Source organism: Gopherus flavomarginatus, chromosome 5 (assembly GCF_025201925.1).
Source record: "Gopherus flavomarginatus isolate rGopFla2 chromosome 5, rGopFla2.mat.asm, whole genome shotgun sequence".
Lineage (NCBI taxonomy): Eukaryota > Metazoa > Chordata > Testudines > Testudinidae > Gopherus > Gopherus flavomarginatus.
This window is the reverse complement of record NC_066621.1, coordinates 118,624,664-118,641,262: the sequence shown is the minus strand read 5'-3', so window position 1 is coordinate 118,641,262 and position 16,599 is coordinate 118,624,664. Positions and strand designations below refer to the sequence as shown.

The following is a 16,599-nucleotide window of genomic DNA, read 5'->3' as shown; positions in this document are numbered from 1 at the left end:
AGGGGGCTCCAGGCTGGGGCAGAGTGTTGGAGTTTAGAAGAGGGTGCGGGCTTTGGGAGGGAATTTGGGTGCAGGAGGGGGTATGAGGTGCTGTCTCTGGGAGGGAATTTGGGTGCAGGAGGGGGTTCCGGGCTGGGGTAGGGGGTTGGGGTGCCGGAGCGGGTATGGGGTGCTGGCTCCAGGAGGGGGAATAGGGATGAGGGTTGGGGTGCAGGAGGGGTGCAGGCTCCCGCCAGGCAGCACTTACCTTGGTCGGCTCCCAGTCAGTGGCTGGGGGTGTATGTTGTGGGGCACGTGGCTGCACACACTGGTCCTGTCTGCAAGCACCACCCATGCACCTCCCATTGGCCGGGAACAGGAAACTGCGGCCAATGGGAGATGTGGGGACAGTGCTTGCAGGCAGAAGCAGTACACGGAGACCCTGCCCCCGCCCCCAAGGGCTGCAGGAGCATGCTGGACACTTCCGGGGGTAGCATGGGGCCGGGGCAAGCAGGCAGCCTTAGCCCTGCTGCACCGCCGGACTTTTAGTGGTAGGAGATCGCAATCGACTGTCAGAGGGTCCAGGATCAACCAATCGATCGCGATCTAACGGTTGGTGACCACTGTTCTAGATTATAATCTAAAACACAAAAGTGATAATGAAGCAGTCTGTCCCTTATTACTGTAGAATATTGTATTACCTTTCACTTTGTCTAAACACAAAGAGCAGAGTAAGAAGGAGTAATGGGACTAATAGGAGGCTCTTCCACAGAGATTGTGGTGCGATGGAAATCTCCTTTACCTACCATGTCCCCACAATGTAGTCTCACTGACAACACTGTATGTTACTCCCCATTAGCGACTCCAGTTTCCAGAGAACAAAATCAAAATATATGTTTTTATAAAATTTTCATCCCAGTGATCCCAAAACACTTTACAAACTATATATACAGAGATCCCTTTACCCATTACTGAAATTATTCTGTTTCTGGGGAGGAAGAGGGAACCTGTTTAATAGTGCACATCAGCACGATCCAGCAGTTTAATTCAGGTAGTGAAGGGGAGCACTGTATCCAACTGAAACTATATGGGGAATTAAGGGAGGCAGAAAGGAAATGATTGAGCTGGAATTTGGATTGCACACCTGAATTAACACCCCAATTCTTGAAAAGTGCTGTAGGGGATCGTTAAGGATGGGGAGAGGACCATGGTTTCAATTCCTTTAAAAAAGATGGCACATCCAACAGTACAGTGCTGCCTAACGCAGGTGCATTGGGTTCAGTACTCACCACTTCACCTCTTCCTGCAGAACCTGGGCCTAGAATTTCCAATACAAGTATCATCCTGGCCTGACCCTGCTTAGCTTGTGAGCTGTGATGTGATCACAGTCCAAGGCAAACTGGCTGCAGAGCAGAAGGCCTAACTGTATAATTTCCACTTCTGTAATGTTTTAAACAGTTTCTGAATTGTTCCACTTCAGCCAGTCATTGAGGACTATCCCTTTCCTTTCTCCACAGGGGAAGAGAGCTCTAGTCCTTTGCAATGAGGGCTTGTGCTGTCCCCTCTGGGTCTCTGTTGTTGGGACGGATGTCGCCTCTGCAGGACAGTGGATGGGCTATGGTAAGTGCCTGTCGTGACATGTCGCAGGACGCTGCACAGCTGGGTGGCAAAATGGCTTTTGACAGAATATAATATGAACAACAATACCTCAGAAAGCAGATGTCAGGAGGAATAAGCCGTGGCTAGTAGAATCGGTGCATGGTTTAGACAGCAGCCTAATGTCTCTTCCTAAACCCCTCCATGAGGGTGTCTCTGCTAATAGAGCTTCTTCCTGTCAACAGCCCTTCTCAGTTTCTTGAGCAGTAATGAAGCAAAACTGCTTTGGGGAGGAAACACATAGAAGGAAATGGGCAACACTCCAGAGGAGGAGACCTATCCCAATAGAAGAGAGAGAAGTTTGGACTGCACATAACCAAGAGGGCCATATGGTAACCCAGAAACATAGCTCTTCTAGAAAAAACAGAGCCTAGTCTTTGCTGAGGGCAGTTTGCTCTGTTCATTTTGTAAATCTCTGGGCTACTGCAGAGGCAAGGAGCCAAAAATAGTCTTGTATAATTCCAGTTTACTCCACTGACTTCAATTAATGTGTCCCCTGTACACCATGGATCAATCTGGGCCACAAACAGGATGTGGGTTTAAAAAGGGTCTGAGTAATTTTCTGATCAGTAATAATATTTGCGGTTCTGCCTGGGAAGATTGTGGCAATCAAATGTGGGTATTCAGAAACCATTGTGATAAGAACCATATAATAACTTAGAAAGAGAGAAGTTTCATGCTATAGGGTCTTTTCCCACCACGAGAGTCAGGAAGGAGTTCCTGCCCCCCTCCCCCTCATACAGCAGTGCGTAATTGGCCAGGTGGATTATTAATTTTTCTCACCGTTCTCTGAGGCATCACTGAGTGCAAACTCTCAGGGGCAGCACTTGGTGGATCAGTATTCTGATCCTGTCTGGTAAATGCTGTGTTCATATATTCATAGATTTTAAGGCCAGAAGGGACCATTACGATCATTTACTCTGACCTGCATAACACAGGCCATATTCTTAGTTTAGGTGGGACAGGCCCTATTCGTCTTAATTTTCAGAAGTAATGGTAAAACACATTTCCAGAGAATCCTAGACTATAGCTATGGAAAAGCCGTGATAGGCTATCTCATGGGCAACTGTGCAGGATTGTTCCCTTCAAAGTACATTTTCTAGTATATTTTCCAATCCTACTTTCATTTACTCAAGTGATGGAAGCTATACCTCAGCCAAATAGATCTTACTGAGCTTTTCCTGGTATTTAGTCTAAATTTTCCCTTTCTTGGTTTCATTATTCCTAGTTCTGCCTCTTTTTATTATATGCAGTGTTATTGTAACCATGTCGGTCCCAGGATATTAGAGAGACAAGGTGGGTGAGGTAATATCTTTTACTGGACCAACTTCTGTTTGAAAGCTTGTCTCTCTCATCAGCAGAAGTTGGTCCAATAAAAGATATTACCTCACACACCTTGTCTCTTTTTATTGTGGGAAATAATGAAGTGAATACAAATATCATAACCCTTTAAAGATACTGCCATCTTAGATGAACCAAAGCTGTCATTTTAGATTCCATTCTTGGATGCAGACTCCAGAGCCCTACATGGAGGTTTTTGTGCACTAACTCTGGGCTTCGTAGGGGATGTCTATACACTACAAGAAGCGAGTCTTACAGTGGGGTTGACAGACTCTCACGAACAGGGCCTGAACTAGTGCGCTAAAAATACCTGTGTGGATGTTGCTTTGATATTCATGCTCAGGCTCTGAAGGCCACCCTCCTTCATCCACATTGCTATTTTAGCACATTAGCATGAACTCTGCTAGCACAAGTCTGTCAACCCCAGGCTATGAGACTCGCTTCTAGCATCTGTGTAGACATACACTTACTGTTTTCCCAGTTCACTATGTCTTACTTTAAGTATCCCTTCATGAATAAAGTCATTAGTGTCCTGTGTCCGTGATGTTCTTCTTCCCTGAACATCTTGGTAAAGCAATGCCTGCCAGTTAAATTCAATCCTCTGCCTTAAGAATCTGTTCAGAAGCATCTATCACACTCAGGCATTAGGCCTTAGGCCATTTCCACAGCTAGGAAGCTGCTGCCGCCCACTGGGTACATCAGTGCAAGAGATACTGTCTCCATAGCAACACAAGGCTTTTTGTTTTTCAGAGGAACAGTTAAAAGGATAGAAATAACACATCTGGAGTTGAAGTATCAGTTCCCCACCCCCTCCTGCAGTCTGAAGGAGCCAACCAGACACAATACCATGGCTTTGGCAGACTTAAAACTGAACATATCAAAAGATAGAAAGAGAGGAAATAATATATACGATATACTGACTGCTGGGCTAGGAAGGGTTTATTTATTAGCATGAGTTTGGGACAACCACATTACTCACAAGTGTCTTTCCTTGTAAAATCTTTAGATGCTTTCAGGTTGTTGTATATATGCCATTTTTGGTACAGAACATTTTATTAGGTCTAATTGTTGTACCCCTCTAATTGTAAATCCTGACAGCCAAATGCTCTTAGTATCACGAGTTCAACTGTACAGGCATTTTCTTAAGTTCTTTAAAAAAAGTCTTTCTAGACATATCATGATGCTAAAGACCAATGTCTGCTGCTTCCAGAGTAAGAAGCAAATGTGGTGTTGCATTCTACTGGAAAAGTGGGAATCCCTCCTTCCCAGTGAGATAAAGCTCTTGTTACAGGGCCATGAGATGTCAGACATTAAAGCTGTTATTGATACAGGACTGAACATTGCCCATCATGGACCTTGGAATCCCTAGCCCTCTGCTTCTTTTCCTTTTCTGCATCCTTCATGGCATCTCTCTTCAGCAACATTCTTACTTGCCTTCTCAGAAGGCCAGGAGAGATTGTAATGTTCTGTGTCTTTTTGATTCCGGCTTCCCCAAGCAGCCATTTTAGCAGACAACTTAAAAAGAGCTCAGCTGCTGGCTGGATGTGTCACTCACAGGAAGAGACAGAGGAATCAGGCTCCCTGCCACCAACCTCTAACTTCAGCTGGTGGAATGTGGGAAAAAGCAAACGCCAGCCCCAGCCAAGTTAAACTGGCCTGCAAAAGACTTTCATTCCTGAGGAATTTTTGAATTAAATACTGGTTAGAGCCAGCCAGATTCCATTGAAAGTGACTATGTCAATTAGTTTTAAATAACAACAGTCTTTCATGCATATGTTTTTATGTTACTTTCCATTGTTTGTTGATTTCCCTTCAGACATGGGGAAATTAAATCTTTTGCTCAACACATTTTTGTTCCTTTTTCTTTGGCAAACAAATACTTTGTTTCCAGTTGAGCCTGAGACAAAATGACTGGAACTGTTAGTGAACTGCTGCTGCACAGCCAGAAGGAGATGCTCACACCTTGACCTTTTGTAGGTAGGATGACCAGATGTCCTGATTTTATAGGGACAGTCCCGATTTTGGGGGCGGGTTTCTTATAGAGGTCCTATTACCCCCCACCCCCGTCCCGATTTTTCACACTTGCTGTCTGGTTACCCTATTTGTAGGTCCTACAAAAGCAGTGCATTTTTTTTTAATCCTGTTTGGTTCTGAATCCTCCACTGCTCATGCTGTACTACTGTTTTGTTAATGTAGCATAGTGCTCCTGCACTTTGTATTGAATAGGCTAGTCTTATTTGCACTGATCTCCTTTGTGCAGTTATATTTTGATCTTGACTCCTTCCTGAACCGCCTTCCAAAAGTGCAACTTCAGAATAATTCTTGTATCTCCTACCTGTGTCATTTGATGGGCCAGGAATGAAAGCTAGTCCCTTACCAGCACTCCTGTATGTGCCACACCTCTTTTTACATGGTGTCAGAAGAACTCTGCATTTTTGGTGAAAAGGGAGCAACTGAAGCCCCCTGAATTCCTAAGCCTGTAAGAAAACTGGAGAAGGTGACTGCAGCAATTCCAGATTTTCTAGGAAGTGGTACTGAAGAGAAACTGGAGAGGGTGGAATCTTCCACTCTGCTACATGTGACAACCAAATAAAAGATACCCAGCACGCCTGTGTGGCACAACTCTTGTTACAGTGTGGGTTCACTTTCAGTTATTCCCAGAATTGCAATAAAGCAAGTTAGTAGCCTCAGTCCTTCAGCTATATCTTTAAGCAAGATGCAAAAGGCTGCATAGTCTCAGAACAGACTGAATCCATTGTCTTTTACACCACCACTGCAATTAATGGCCTTCCTGCACTCAGAGTGGATTTCTTTGAATTAGTGGCATACTACGGTGTAGTTGAAACATTCTGCAGTACTATATCCTTTGGACATAAGGCAATATGCTCTGTGGGTTACATTATAGAACAGAGACCCAGGGCTCCTGGATTATTTTCCATGCTCTGCCACTGATATGATGTGTAACCTTGGGTGAGTCACTTCTCCTTGCTCCTCAGTTTCCCCAAGTATAAGACAGGCATAATAATCCTGAACTTCCAGAGAACTGTAATTCTCTAATATTTGTGAAGTGCATTTGGATTCCTGGAAGGTACTAGTGAAGGACAAAAGACTCATTATCATCATGACTGTGTGATATTGGGGTTGGTAATCCTTAAACAGGAAGCAGCTGATATCCGAGGAGCATGTATAGTTTTGCTTTCCTGTGCTATTAGGTTTCTAAAATAAAGTAATAGGCTTCACTTCACCTAGCCAAATATTCAGCTAGATGGTATTTCTGTTTTTCTGTCTGTAATACAATTTTTGAAGATCACATCCAATCAATTCCAAAATGTCATGGAGTATTCTAGGTATTGGGGGAGGGATAGCTCAGTGGTTTGAGCATTGGCCTCCTAAACCCAAGGTTGTGAGTTCAATCCCTGAGAGGGTCATCTGGGGCAAAATCAGTACTTGATCTTGCTAGTGAAGGTAGGGGACTAGACTCAATGACCTTTCAGGGTCCCTTCCAGCTTTATGAGATAGGTATATCTCCATTTATTATCAGCAAGAAGAATCCTATTGATTTTTGATGACAACCAGAAACATCTGATTTGCTGATTTGCCTCTGATGGCCCAATCCCACTGAGGAGTTGAGGCAACAGAGGGTAGGGGGTGATTTGCTGTTTTTTGATGCCACTAAGGAGCTTCTGGGAGTTGAGGAAGGGGAAATCAGGAATGCACAGAATTCTTGGAATGGGAGGAGGAGAGGGCACAAAAATTCCCTGGCATGGGAAGGGAAGAATGAGGGATTCTGGTGTGGGGGATGGGGAAAATGGGGTATACAGAGCCCCTGGCATGGGGGAAGGGTTGGGGGACATACAGGATTAGGGGGATGGGAAGGTGGGACACAATATTATGGGTAGGAGTAGAACTACTTGGAAATTTTCCAACAATATTTTTTCTGTCAGAAAATGCTGACTTATCAAAATGGAAACATTCTGTGGGAAGGGTCATTTTTCACAAAATATTTGCTAGAAACCAGGCAAGCTGCCTGGACTGCTGGCCCAACAACCAACCAGGAGTCCTTGGTGTGTACAATGAGGTCAGCCTTCAGAAGCAATAAAATGTGCAACTCTCTAGTAATACTTGTCACTTACACCTTTTTCCATTCAGAACTTTCCAGAGATCCAGTGTTGCTATTGCTCATGATTTAGTGCAAAACTCATACTATTTACTAGGCCAGGCTGCCTGCAGAAGGACAGAATTATTCCAGTACCGATAATCTCCAGTTCTGAAACCTTTTGCATGTCTTCCACCCAGATCCCTGGCTTTTGAAAAGGCAGCAATTCTGTCCTTTTCCAAGGAGCTACTACTTCTGTGACTGCTTGGCCCTACTGAACTCTTCAGACTGGGTACAACCTATTTTTATTTATTAATTACAGTAGTGCCCAGAGGCCCCCAGTCAGGATTGTGGACATCTTGTGCTAGACACTGCACACAAATGGACAGGAAGGCATGATCTCTTCCTTGAAAGACTTACAATCCAATTTAGGACAAGATGCCACTGATGAGAGTAGCAAATAGTTGGAAGAAGTGGCATTGAAGGTAACAGTTATTGTAATATGTATAAAGTTGTGCACAGTTAGATAGTTTAAAGTCATTTCAGTATAATTATAAGATACAAATAATTACATAAAATAGATATAGGAAATCCCTACTGCCATCCTGGCTAGTCATTATCAGTTGGTAATTGATCCCTGATTCCTGGAGGCCCCCATGGCAGATGTGGATCTTGAAGCAATCTTTGAAGGAGGAGAGGTTTGTGGTAGTGGGTTCATAGACTAGTCAAGAGAGGGGTTTTCATGCTAAAGCGTGGTGTGGGAGAATGCTTGAAGGCATCTGTGAGACAGACTGACAAACAGGCAATCAAGAGCAGTATCCTTACTGAGGTGGGACAGGGCCCAGGGCAATGCACTAAGACAAAAGTGTTTCTCTGCATGCGTTGCTGGCTGGTTTTTTAAATCTGGGAGAGACAAGCTGAGATAGCCAGTTTATATCTCTTTCAGCAGGAAAGTACCTTTAGCTCCTATTATGTTTTCCCTTTTTCTGAACAGGAGGGACACTTGTTGTGATCATTAGAACATAATACCTTTGCAGTGCAGTAGAGATGTCCTTAGCAGATGCCATGGGCCATACCTGGGATGCACAGAAGGTGTATCCTGCTCAGAGAAGAGTCCACAGTTAACACCCTGACTTTTGGGAAAGTTACATGCAACATTTAAGGAGCCCAGAGAAAGGTGAGACTAAAGCACCATGAAATATTTGTAACAAAACCTGAAACTACATGATATTTGCATTTGATTCAGGTTCTCTTACATGCTTGAAACTGGGTCAAAGTTCACTGTAAATTCTCTCTCTTTCAGTGAATTTGGGTCTGATTTAGAGTGTGGCATCAAAATCTTGTGCCTTACATAGTTTCGTGTGATTTCAATAAAATTCCAAAAGGAATTTGACCATTTCACATGAGTTCCAGATCTAAAGAAAATGTTTTCGTGGAACCCCTCCACCTGTGAAGAGGACCACTGACATGGGAATAGTTTGTTGGGTTTTTTTTGTTTTTGTTTTGTTTTTGAGGGGGCACTTGGGCAAGACACTGAATTTGCCCCCCGCCCCAGCTCCGTTGGCCTGACTGGAGCTGACCCCCCCCAATATAGAAGTCAAGCTATTCCTATAACTACTGAGTTTTACTAAGTTACAGTTGGAGCCTCAGTTTTACACCTCTAACTGTGCAGCACCCAGTTGTACCACACTGGATGCTTGGGGGTTACTACTGACTCAAGAGGGGAGAGTATTCCATACCAAGTCACCCACATTAATTTCAAGCACAGCATCCCCTAGGACCATGTTGGTGCATTGGAGTAGAGATTCACTGGGGAGAGAGCTCACTCATATTGCAATTCTGAAATGTTCTGGGAACATGCACATGCCCATTGCAGGTTTTTAACTGAATTTCAAAAAAATTTAGCATTGACTGTGCTCCTCCAAGGCCATCCAAATTCTTCTGAGTTTTCAGCACTCTTCTGCCAATGTCACCAGGCACACTGAATTGTTCAGTCTCCATTTTAACCAGAAGTGGGCAACCCAGGTCTCAAAAATAGAACAGCCTCAAATTCAGCTGCCAGTATTTACAAATAAAAAATGAATAGTCAGTAAAAAAATTCATGTAGGTCATTAAAATATTCCAGCATTTCTCTGGCATAAATTCCCAGACTCCCTGAGCGCTTTCAGTACATAATCTAGATTTACTGCCATTTAGGGGGGGTTGAAATGGTGAATTCTCTAAACTTGACATGTCTGATCGTAAGCATAAATTGTTCAAATCCAGAATTAAAATTTTTCAGCCTTTGTGAACACTTTTTACTGTGTGCTCTAGAGATTTAGTGAGCTTTTGTACGTTTGAAGTGTTGTGAAGTAAATTGGAATGCTAGTTAAAAATGTGACGTCACCAGTAAATTACCATCTTTTTTGGGGAGTGCAGAGGAGATCCGGTTGACTTCCTGTCCTGAACCTTTTCCTCAGATGAAAACCAAATCATTTCTTTTTTCAGTTAATCTAGCTCTAGAGAATGATGCCAGACTGAAAACCCTGGAGTCTACGAGCCTGTGTATATATCTAACACCTGCAAAACAAGGACAGTGCAAGTAGCAGTAGGGCAAGTTTCCCATATGTGCTGTCTCCCAGCCAGTGCTTTGTTGTTCTCATTCATGCAGATCCCAGCTACTTAGAATACTACAGACACTTGTACACTGGGAACTGGATGGAGACCCTATAACTCATTTCAAGTAAACCAATAATCAGCCATCAAATTTCAGTCACTTCTGCACTAGGCACAGGGCCGGCTCCAGGGGTTTTGCCACCCCAAGCAGCCAAAAAAAAAAAAAAAAAAAAAGCCACAATCGCGATCTGCGGCAATTCAGTGGGAGGTCCTTCACTCCGAGTGGGAGTGAGGGACCCTCCGTCGAATTGCCGCCGAATACCTGAAAGTGCCGCCCTGCTCTGGAGTTGCTGCCCCGAGCACCTGCTTGATAAGTTGGTGCCTGGAGCCGACCCTGACTAGGCAGATCTGAATTGGTGACAAATATAAATGGTTTCAGATCTATCCCTCCCCTTCCCATGGAACCATTATTGAGATTTAACTAAACTCTGCCATTTTTTCCTCCCACTGTCATAGTCTCTGGGCTTCTATATTCCAGCTGGAACCAGCTGCAGAATTATCAAAACACTATGACGGAGGGTTTTTTCATGGTATTTCTGACCTGCAGGAAACTGCAAAGAATCAGAAATCTCAGGAGAAAACCCAGCCTGCTAAAATATCCTATTCCCAGATAAAAGAGATCTGGAGATGCAACCACTATGTTTTAGATGCTTTTCTGCCCTCTGAACCTCTGAATCACCAGGTATTTGGGACATCACTAGTTTGATCTAATCACATCTAATTTGTCTATGGATTTCTAATGCAGCTTTCATTTTAGTATCTAGGAGACAGATTACAAAAATTAGAAGAGACATTGTTGCAGTTCCATTTGTACCATATTCTCTGTACCCCCTAAGGCACTTTGGGCTGGATTCTCTGGTCTCTGTCTGCCAAGTACACTGCATGTTACTTATGCAGCAAAAGTGAACTTAAAATGGCTGCTGATTCCCACAGGAAAATTCCTCCTCTGTAGGGGGAATCTCTGCCGGTGTAAGTCTGGCTCAGATGACATTGCTGCCTCCTCTATGCTCGCTGTCCCCCACCCTAAGCATAAGGAGAGAGGGGGTTGGGCAGGTAGAACCGAGAGCTCCAATACACCTGAACTTCCACTGGCGTAAGCTCTATTACAGAGCTTATGCTGCTAGTGTAAACTAATACGTTCCCTTTTGCACTAATTTCCATCAAGGGCCGGTGGTCGAGGATCAGAGCCACCACCAGCTCCCTTCAGCCACTGCTTTTCACTAGTGGAGAATCAGAGCTTTTGTCTTTCTGATTAATCATTTTACAGGATGATCATTGGGAAGTTGTTTCCAGGTCCTTGAGGAAATGACTTTGTAGGGGGGATATCTGTGTTCAGAGGCATCTTGTTTTGTTCTCTGAAAGTGGTGAGATGTGAGCTCAGCTTGATCTTCTGTGACGGGGACTTCACAGCTGAAGGCCCTCCACTAAGAACCTCCTTCTCCTGGCACCTGAGGTTTTTAACTTTGGGAATAGGGAGGAGAGGCTGTTGGCTTCCCATCCTAAACCTTCTGTTCAAATGAGAATCTTGTTCTTTTTTTTCTTATAAAGTACATCTTCCCTGCAGAGTTAGCCCAGGCTCTTCCTGTGGTGTTGTTTCTAATCCCCATCCTGTCCACACATGAAAACCTCTCACCTGACTTTAGCAGTACTCTTAACCTGGGCTAGCTGGCATTGCTGGGGGGATGGATTAGAGGCTGAGTTCCGCTTTACAGTGAAGATGCAGGATAAATAGCTTGAGTTCTCCAGTACCTTCCCACAATTCCCCCCATATGTCCAGAAAGATGGACACATTCTTCCACAATTCACTTTGTTCTTTGTGATTCAGTAAGCACAGTGGGATGTGCCCCCAGAAGTCCTAGCAACATGCAAGGTGAGGGTTGCACCAGCGAGGAAACAGTAACTTGAGTGTGGCTTTGCTGTGGGGCTACACAAACCTAAGCTAGGCCAACATGGGCATTCAGACCCAACTGCTGATCCTCTGAGATCACTTTGCAGAGAAGACATACCCTTTAGTTAATTCAGCACTGATGAATGATGCCAGACAGAGCATTAAGGGGTGCTGAAACTCTGCCTTGTTTGGGGCTGCATGAGCAATTTGGCAGGAGCTAAGAAGCAGCACCCAATTTTTATAACTGGGATCGATTCCAGTTGCTCTCATCTTTAATGCAAAATCTCTCAGCTCAAGTTGAAATACTGCATGCTGGGATTTGTAGATTCTTCACAAGCCACACCTCCATTTTTAAGGTGAAGTCACTTGTGGGTCTCATATGATGCATTTTGTCCACCCCTGCTTTCCATATCAAAGCAATTGTATAATAAGTAATACATTAATCATGCCAGGGGCTCATGTTTAAATTACAGCAAGAAATAACAAAATGGGAGCTCCTTTTCACACTTGACTAGGAAATATACGATAGGCAAGGATCCTGTGGTGGCCCTGGAAGATGGACTGGAGAAATTAATGGGGCTTTTCCATCTCTAACTTTTATGATAGTCGTAGTTAATCCTTTATATAGCACCATAAATTACATAGCACTTTGCAGACAGGGGCCTGCTCCTGCTTGCATTGAATTCCATGGCAAGACTCCCAGGATCGGGCCCCTAGCTGAAGTACATTCGCTGCTCAGAAGAACTTACAATCTAAATTCTTTGACTTTATGAGTCTATGATAAAACTGACTCCTATGTTGTGTTTGTAGGGGGAGGTAGCAGAGAGGAGGAGGGCTGAGATGCAGTTTCCCAACTCCCCCATATCACAGCTGGACTTCTCATCTGTCTCTCCATGGTCTGCTTCTGTATTGCCTGGATGGAGGGTAGGTTTCTTGGGGTTTTGATGCAGTCTGGCTGTATTCCAGCCATCTCCATAGCACTCCCTCCCCTCCCATATGCTCTCCATTAACATAATTCCATCTGCTGAATAAAGAAAGAATAACTCTTCCAGCAGCCCCAGCCCAGAGCCCCTGAGCCAAGGGAATTCATCAGTCAGACTAGTTTCTCCTGAACTCAGAATAGGCCTCATTAATGGGCCAAGAGGGGGTTTTATTTTGCCTTTCAGCTAGCGGCTGCCCTGAGCCAGGAGTGGAATCAAGTTACTGTGTCTGGGAATCTAGGCTATTCCGAGTGAGCTGCTGACTCAGGAGGTTTCCTAGGATTTTCAAGCAGAGCCCAGTCCTGTCAGAGCAAACTGAACCATGGAGTTGTCTTGTTTCCTCCTGGCCCCATGACTGGTACTAAGATCTGAGGACTGCTGGAATATGCTGGCAATAGAATTAGAGTGAGATTCCTCATCAGGTCCCTTCTTTTGCACAGACAAAAGCCTTTTCAAAATGTCATATCAGTCCTTTGCCCTTTCCTAGCCCCTATCCTTTGAGGATCTCAAAGCACTGTACATTCATAAGTTCCCTCTCACAACTTACATCAGTGTCATTCACTCCATTTTACTGAGATCAGAGAGTGAGGCTTGCCCAAAGTCACGCAGCAAGTCAGTAGGGGAGGCATAGCTCAGTGGTTTCAGCATGGGCCTTCTAAACCCAGGATTGTGAGTTCAATCCTTGAGGGGGCTGTTTAGGGATCTGGGGCAAAAATCTGTCTGAGGATTGGTCATGCTTCGAGCTGGTAGTTGGACTAGATGATCTCCTGAAGTCTGCACCAGCACTCTAAACATATGTGTGGGGCAGCAAGCTGTGGGGTGCCCTGCTGGTCCCTGCAAGGCTAGCAGTCAGGCAGCCTGTGGCAGTGCACCTGAAGGAGGTCTGCTGGTCCTGTGGATTTAGCAGCAATTCAGGAGCAGGGTATGCCAAAGCCAGAGGACCCAGCAGCCTCCTGCTGTGCTTAGGACAGCAAGAAAGCTAGAGCCACCCTCGATATTCTGTGAAAGAAATCAGGAGTTCTTGACTTCTAGTGATTTACTTTAGCCACAAGACATCCTTCTTCCCTATTGTACAGAGTTGAGGGAGGACCCCTCCTCTACAGAATACTCTTTCTCTGGGCTTCAGGAAGTTGGAAACTGAGCAAATTATGGTGGGATATGACTACCTGCCAACCTGCTCATGGTGATGGCCTCCTTCTTATTGCTGTCATCATCTACTATCCTGACTACTTCAACTTCCACCTTCTCAACACCTGCCTCACATCCCTCCAGTACATTCAAAGTGCAACTAGTAAGATCACCACCCTTGGCCATTACTCTGACCTTGTTACCCTCATCTTTAAATCCCTCCACTGTCTGTCTTTCCCATCACATTAAGTTCAAGCTTCTTATCCTCACTTCAAGGTCATTTACAGCTGTGCCCCTGACTACTTATATGCTGTTGTCTCTTATGACATTGCCCTCCACCCCATCTGTTCTGCCATTTAAGCCACCTTTGACCACCCGTTTTGTTCTTCTATACTGTCTCCGATGCTGTCTCCATGCTTTCCCTGAACTGATCCATATACCCACCCCCTCTCCTCCTTCAGGTTCTTTCCCAAGACTCACCTCTGCAAGGAAATAACCGACCTATGTGGCTAAGTGGAGGAGCAGCTATGGGTAGCTGATATTTATATAATAAAAACAATCTACCTATAGATATTGGCTCAGCTCTTTGGATCCAGCCAAACTCCATTCAGCATAGGAGCCAAGGCTGAGGGCAAGCGAGGCTTACAGCTTTAATTTATGCCATCTTAAGGGCTGCTATAAGGATCACCATTGCTCTGGCCCTGCCCTCTCACACCCTTCACACAAGTAGCACCAGTGACTGCTGACATACCTAGTTTCCTATGTAACTTTAAGAACTTGTCTCTGTGTCTGCAATAGAATGAAAATTCCCTAAGCAGGCTTAATTTGTTTCTGAGCAATAGCAACAAGAAACCCAGTTCTGGATTCACCCTTTTTCCAGAAACTCTTGAATCAGAAGAGACAAAACAATTGTATTTTGGTGATTTAGCTGGTGGTTGGGGGATGGATGAAAGCAGGTGTGCGTGTGGGGAGCAAAGCTCCCCATCTGCTGAAAGCAGAGAGACAGATCCCATTCTGACTTGTGCGGGTGCTGCTCCTTCAGAGTTCCCCTTTCTCTCCGTTTGGTGAAATGAGGACTCTTCTGGCAAGGGGCTGTGAAGGTGGAGCAGCATGAGGAGCTGGTGCTTGGATGGGGACTTTTGGGGGCTTTGTATGAGTAGGTGGAGCAGTATCACCACAAGGTGAAGAAGAGGTGTCTCCTAGCTGGGATTCCCCTATCCACTGCCTCCTTTTCACAAGAAGATCTCTCTCTTGGCCTGCTCCTCTATCCCTCTAAGGAGGCAAAGAGAAAAAGAAGGCAAGCTCACCACCTGTGTCTGTCTCCCTGCCAGGGAAAACGGGAGATCTTGCCCTGGCTCTCCTTCCTCTAGCCAGACATCAGAGGAAATTGAATGGCCCTGTCAATTCCACTTCCCATCCTGGCTCTCCACAATGTGTGTGTAGGTGGGTGGATGGGTGGGTTTTTTTGGGGGGGCGGGGGTAGGGAAGAGAATGGGAAGGGTGTGGCACACAAGGGATGTTTCTCCATACCCTGTCCTCTGCAACCCGTAGCTGTCTTTAGGAACACACACAGCTCCTTCCCTGGCACACATGGATATCACCCCCTAGTAACACATTAATGCAACTGCCTCCTGTAATACACACATGCACTTAATTCCCATACACAAAGACATACACACACACAGATATGCATACACACATACATACTCATAAACACATATATGATGCTGCATTAGCACGACAATGGCCACCACATGTTTTTCTGATTTGGAGGGATCTATAGGGAGAAGGGCTAAGGTCTCCTTCTTTCACTGCTCCCCTGGGAACTCCTCTTAAGAGCCTGACTGGCTACAAGTTCATGTGGTATTCCCCCCCCCCCAAACATGACAAAGGCAATTCTGGGGAACGAGCAGCTAGGATTCCCTCACACACACACACACCCCAACAACTTCATTGGTAACTTTTATTTCCATTGAAATGCAAACACAATGCCTTTCCCCCTGCACTGCCCTTTTCCAAATTATGCTCAGGGAAGAGTTACAGCAATGCCCATTATAGCCCAGATGATGGAACAGAGACAATGGGGAAGTAAGAGAGGCCATTATTATTAGGAAGTCCAGCTCCATAGTGGTCTGAATCTGCTAAGAAGATTTTCAAGATTCTGCGCTGATAGTGTTATTTTCTCTTTCTGAATCCATTGAATCACCAATTTTAATCTGTATATCCATCCACCATATTTGTAGGCCCCACCATAAACAAGGAGGCACTCTGCCTACAGATTCTATATCAACAGTTAACTAAGACTAATCCCAGAATTGATGTATGTGGTTATACTGATAGAAGTAAACAAGAGAAAGTTATATTGGCCTCAGTTCCTCCGAAAATATAGGGGACGTGGGGGGAGTTGAAAGGGGTTGAAAATAGATGGGCGAGACAAGGGAGGAGGAGCATTTATTCAAGAGAGGAGGCCAGAAGATGGGCAGTAAGGGCAAACAAGCTGTTTTATTTCCCAGCACTGAATTGGATGCCCCAAGTTCTGTAAGTGCCTCCTGGAGCTGCTTTTGGTTCCTTCCCCTCTGAACAGCACCAAAATGCTGCAAAGCAAAAAGAGGCACTTTCCTTTTGTAGATGAGACATTATTTTTTATCTTGTTTCAGGCAAAACCAACTGTGTTCAAAATCTATGACTGCGGCAGCCACAACACTGGGGGAAGGGAAATCTGGTCCCCCCCGAGCAGTTGTGTCGGAGGTGGATGGGGAGGACTGCACACTCACATTTCCTTGTTTTCTTTTGGAGCTTCCAATAAGCAGCAGGACTGTTTTTTTAAACCTATTTCTACAGCCTGAAAGAAGGAATTAAAAAAATGAGTTCTGGAA

General features: G+C 44.8%; 1 protein-coding gene across 2 annotated transcripts in view; it reads left to right on the top strand.

The window, feature by feature from the left end:
• Positions 1-16,599, top strand: part of ANGEL1 (angel homolog 1) — a 344,450-nt gene that overhangs the window by 223,396 nt on the left and 104,455 nt on the right. For both annotated transcript variants that reach the window (XM_050955686.1, XM_050955683.1), the window contains one exon: positions 1,497-1,599. In XM_050955686.1, coding sequence (XP_050811643.1) covers positions 1,590-1,599 — 10 coding nt within the window. In that variant the 5' untranslated portion in view covers positions 1,497-1,589. The remainder of the gene's footprint in view (positions 1-1,496; positions 1,600-16,599) is intronic.